This window comes from Coenobita brevimanus, chromosome 17, assembly GCF_032717465.1.
Source record: "Coenobita brevimanus isolate Jiangsu-jjx chromosome 17, ASM3271746v2, whole genome shotgun sequence".
Classification (NCBI taxonomy): domain Eukaryota; kingdom Metazoa; phylum Arthropoda; class Malacostraca; order Decapoda; family Coenobitidae; genus Coenobita; species Coenobita brevimanus.
In genome coordinates, this window is record NC_136970.1 from 18707076 (window position 1) to 18712555 (window position 5480).

At 44.7% G+C, this 5480-nt stretch overlaps 1 protein-coding gene across 1 annotated transcript in view; it reads right to left on the reverse strand.

Annotated features, from left to right (window-relative positions):
* Positions 1-2619: 2619 nt before the first annotated feature.
* LOC145391125 (uncharacterized) overlaps positions 2620-5480 on the reverse strand; it is an 82955-nt gene continuing 80094 nt past the window's right edge. Inside the window, exons 7-9 of the mRNA XM_080265810.1 lie at positions 3851-3974; positions 3183-3253; positions 2620-2730 (exon numbers count right to left, since the gene is read on the reverse strand). Coding sequence (XP_080121936.1) covers positions 2620-2730; positions 3183-3253; positions 3851-3974 — 306 coding nt within the window. The remainder of the gene's footprint in view (positions 2731-3182; positions 3254-3850; positions 3975-5480) is intronic.

The following is a 5480-nucleotide window of genomic DNA, read 5'->3' on the forward strand; positions in this document are numbered from 1 at the left end:
TCTTGGGTGTCTGCCCTTTCCTCTCCATCACTTCTTTCCTTCCATTCTCTTCTGTCTTTCATTCTTCCTTGTCCTTCTGCCTACGGGTGACTTTACACTCCCTCTTCTGTCTTTCTTTCCTTCATTCTTTCCACTTCCTTCAGCCTGCGGGTGACTCTACATTGAGTGACAAGCCAAATGGTTTCCTGTGCACCAGGAAACCATTTACTAAGCTGGGTGGTAACCATATAACCAAATTTTGGCGCCTGGTGGTTTAGTGGGTAATTATTGCGCTCCAATCGGATTGACCCGGTGAAGGTTTATATCCAAGGAATGGTTGGGGTTGATTGCTCATGTAATGCCACTCAGGGATGAGTGAGGCTGGTCACTCTCATCTTAAATGTCGGGACTAACTGCCTAGCTCCGAGCTCCTATGCTCCTCATGGGGCAATGTAGGATTGGATGATGGATGGATGGCTATGCTTACACCAAATGATTTTGTTCAGCCAAGTCCTTGCACTCTGAGACTTCACACACTAACTGAAATAACCCTTTCTGTGCCACTGGTACACCTAGGAATTATAATTATTTAGATACACCAGACAATTTTGTTCAGTCTGGAGAAGCACTAGCAGCCAAAGATTAGGCTAAGCTTGAGAGGCCCGCCTTAGTCAAAGGTTTAGTGGAGATATCCTTCCCTTTACTTGGTGGTACAGTCGATTATGTATAGAGATAGATAAGTGGGGATATATATATATATATATATATATATATATATTTATATATATATATATATATATATATATATAGAGAGAGAGAGAGAGAGAGAGAGAGAGAGAGAGAGAGAGAGAGAGAGAGAGAGAGATGGATATAGGTAGATACATACATATCCGCCCCTGTGTGGAGTACAACTCTCATGTGTGGGGAGGCTCCCCCCATACAGTTCTTCTCAATTGCGTGGAGTCAAAGGCTTTTAGTCTCATTAACTCTCCTCCTCTTACTGACTCCCTTCAACCTCTGTCTCTTCGTCGCACTGTTGCATCTTTATCTTTTTTCTATCGCTGCTTCAATGGTCACTGCTCCTCTGAACTGTCTGCATGCATTCCTCCTCCTCTACGACGGGCGCGTAGCACCCGTCTAGCAGCAAACTCTCATCCCTTTTCTGTCCAACTCTCTAATGCAAGAGTTGACCGTTACTCCCAGTCTTTCATTTATGCAACAGGTCAACTCTGGAACTGTCTCCCTCTGTCTGTATTTCCTGCTTCCTATGATCTCCAGTCTTTCAAAGGCAGTGTGTCCAGGCATCTCGAAATGATCGGATCTTGAATTTGGCTCTCTCTTGTATTTTGTTTTTCTCTTGGAAGGAACAATAATTGCGGGCTCGTGGCCTTTGGTTCCTTCTTCCTCGCATAAAAAAAATACAAATAGACATATACATAGATACAGAGATGGATAGATATAGGTAGATACATAGATACAGACAGAAAGACAGGCAGATAACATCGTAATAGGGGCCGATGATAGTTGCTGCTGTTGTTGCTACCCCCGACTCATCTGAAACGAGAACCCAGTGGACTACAGGCTAAGGTTGTCCTTCTGTAGTCCATTCTCCTGCCTTCCAGAATAGGGACGTCTGTATAACCGGGCAGCTCCACCACCCGGGCATATCGGTGCCAACACGTGAAGGCGTCCATCTACAGCACCTCTGGATATATCATGAACGAAATATATAAGCGACCATAGCAGTAAAGGATTTAGTTCAACTTTGAATCCAGATCCGACGTATTTCGTCCGCACCGACTGAATGATTGAAGAGTGTGGGTCAAACGAACCGAGCTTCCGAATTCGTATTTTAGCCACTGTGAGATATTTGTTACGGCGTATCGTATCGACGCTTTTACGGCCCTTGTTGGCAATATAGTGGCGCGAGTTCAATGCCATTACCATCAGAGCACGTTAGTTGTACTGATGGTGGTAGTGGTGGGGGTGGGGGTGAGGCGTAGTGGTAGTGGTGGTAGTAGAAAGTACTGGTGATAATGTTTAGGGTGATGATGGCAATAGTAGTCGTGGTAATGGCTAGTGTTGGTGGTAATTAACAAAGGTGGTGGTAGTGGTGACGACGGTGGTGGTAGGTGATGGTCGTGGCTGAGGCGGTGGTAGTGTTGGAAGTGGTGGTAACGAAGGTGGTAATTCTTTGGAAGTGTTGTGGTGACTGAGGTGGTGGCGGGGGTATAAGTGGTAATGGTAGTGGTAGTAGCACTGGTGATAGTGCTAGTTGTATCAGTGGCGGTTGCAGTAATGTTAATAACGTAGGGAGGTAGGTAAGTAGCTAGCATGTTACCAGTTTAAAGTTGTGAGGCATTGGATAGCTCGTTATAGGGTTTTAGCTTGAGGCACAGTAGGTGCTGCTCTGTCTCGATGGCCCTTCTGTCTGTCTTGCATCGTCGGTGAGGTGAGTTATATACACTCTTGGGTTACGGGGGTTTATTGTGACACAGTTATATCGTGGTGCAGAGTAACGTAACCTCCTACACTATCCTATCTCCTAAGCTTCTTTCTGCCTTCTGTCGTTCTCTCTGGCTCTCTGACCAGATTTCCAGGAATATATACTACTTGGTGGGGATTTCCGTGTCAAATGGGCTAATCGGACTTTCGGCAGTTACCCCTCGTGTCTGCTGCATAATGGGGTTCTCGAGCGTCTGCTATACATTCTGTGTATGCATTCTGGCTAGAGGATGTGTACATTTTTACCTGAGCACAAGGTACTGCATGTGGTGCAAGTGGTACCTATTGTACTATGAGATATGTACTAGTGCCTATAATATTACATATGACATTATATGGTGGTAGTGGTGGGGGTTGGGCGGTAGTATTGATGGTAGGGATGGTGGTAATAGTGGTTCAAGTAATGGGACAGATTTGGTTGGAGTGTCATAACCTGCTAGACGACAAGACGTCTGTTTGGCTGTGGTTACCTTTCAGCACAGTAAATGGTTTATAAGCTTTTAAGACACCGTTTGGCTTGCCACTCAGTACAGAATCACTTGAAGGAAGCTTTACATCAAGTGAGTGGATGGTGGGCTCCCCCACCTAGCAGATGTAATATACAAAACGTCGATAAGGACGAGGCACTACGAAAATTCCACGACTACCTAGGAATGGCATTCGGAAGCAAAGTGCCACACGCTTCAACAGATTCCTACAAACAGGGTCAGCACCGTGGCCAGGTGGTTACAGAAGTGATTAGCTCTCTTTGACTTACTTCGATCCCTGGCTGTGGCAGGAAATAGGTTGACGTTAGTATCTTCCACAATACCTATTGACACGAAAAGCTACCCCCACTTATACTAGCTCTTCAGTCCTGAATGAGACACTCTTTGCATATAATGTATATGAATGATGTGTATTAAGCACTGAGGTAGTGGAATATGAAGAGATGTGGCATGTAGGACTCCTAGGCATCACGGAACAAACTCTCAATGTATGCCCAGAGTCAGATATATAAGAAGAATTTTAAAAGATGAGTGAATTCCAGGGTATAAAACAACATCGTGCATGGATATTGTTGGCTAATGCAGGAGTAAATAAAATAAATGTATTACCTTCCCTTCGCATGTCTGTACCCTATCCCAGCTTAAGACACCACAGTAATTATCTCTAACTATGAGATGTAAGGTAATAGAAAACAATACTTCCTTTATCTGTAGGAAGAACGTGGCAAAACTGTTGGATTTGGGGCCTATTCTAGATGGGCAATGAAGGCTTTGTAGTACCGTCACGTTAGAGTTTATTTGGCATATTATACGTTAGTGTGTGTGTGTGTGTGTGTGTGTGTGTGTGTGTGTGTGTGTGTGTGTGTGTGTGAACTCACCAGTAACGACGTGGACGGTGATGTTAGCAGGTATGGTGAGGTGGGGTTGACAGGAGTAAGTGCCCGTGTCTGTGGGTCTTACTCGATTGACCACCAGGCTGCTTGTGTAGTTCTCGTGCTCAACCTAACAAAACATTACACAGTGTTAGTCATCACCACCACCATCATCATCATCATCATCATCACCATCACCCTGTTCATAATTATCATGATTATCATCATTAGTCACCACAATCATCATATCGTCATCATCCTCTCTCTCTCTCTCTCTCTCTCTCTCTCTCTCTCTCTCTCTCTCTCTCTCTCTCTCAACCACTACCCTCACCCCATTACAGACTAGTAATAACCCTACTCAGTGAAATGGAAGTTGGATGGGGAGTCAGTAGTGAGAGGAGAGGGAGAGAGGGGGAGGGTGAGGGGGGAAGGAGAGAGGAAGGGATGCTGAATAGGTGCTGCCGTACTGGGAAAAGGGTACAGAGGGTTCAGAAGAGCAGTGGTGCGAGTAGGAGAGGGGCTGAAGGAGGTCCATGAGAGGAGGTGAGTTGGTGAGAGTAACTTTGTTAGTATAGGTGGCAAGAGAAGACTTCGTATGACGTCATCCTTAGTGGTTTATTCTGCAAATTACACCTCAGTATCCTCATATATACTTTGTATATAAAGTATACCGATATTAGAATTATATATATATATATATATATATATATATATATATATATATATATATATATATATATATATATATATATATATATAACATGCAGAAGAATGTTAAGGTGTAATAGGCAAAAAAAATTGCTTAGGAAGCAGAGGTACGGTCTTCGCTGACAACAAGGATACGAATCTGCCTTTGACTCACCCTCTTTAGAAGTGCTTACGTGATGAGCCCCTACACACACACACACACACACACACACACACACACACACACACACAAACGATATGAAAGGAAAGTACTGCATGTGAAGAAAGCATTAAAAAATTATACAAACTGAAAGAGACAGACATAGTTATGCGCTGGAGCAGGGGCTGGAGCTAGCTCTGTGGCTAGAGTGAGGAGTGGTTGGAAGAAGTTCAGGGAGCTGTTGCCCCTCCTGACATTCAGAGGGCTCTCCCTCCGTGATAAGGGACCTTTGTATGTAGCATATTAGGAGTGTAATGCTGTATGGGAGTAAGACCTGGGCGGTGAAGGAAGAGGATATTCTCAGACTGGAACGTGCAAAAATGACAAAGAATAGTTGGATGTGCAGTGCGTCTGTCAGTGCAAGGCCATGGGGGGCTAGGTTTACGATGGAAGAGTTGAGAGGAAGGATGGGACTGGAGTGTTTTGGTGTTGTGATGAGGAGGGGTAGATTGAGATGGTCTGGGCATGTGGAGAGGATGGGGAATGACAACTGAGTGCAGAAAGTGAGAAAAGTGAACGTTGGGGGTGGGGCTGCGAGAGGCAGACCGAGGAAGACTTGGAACGAGGTCATGCAGTGTGATCTCAGGGACAGGGGACTGAACTGAGAGGCTGTCAGAAATCATGCAGCATGATTAGCCACAATTGGGTGACCACGGTGGATGCATGCAAGCATGTAGTAGCCTTTATAAACGATAGAGAGATTAATAGCAAACTTCTCTTGTAGATGTT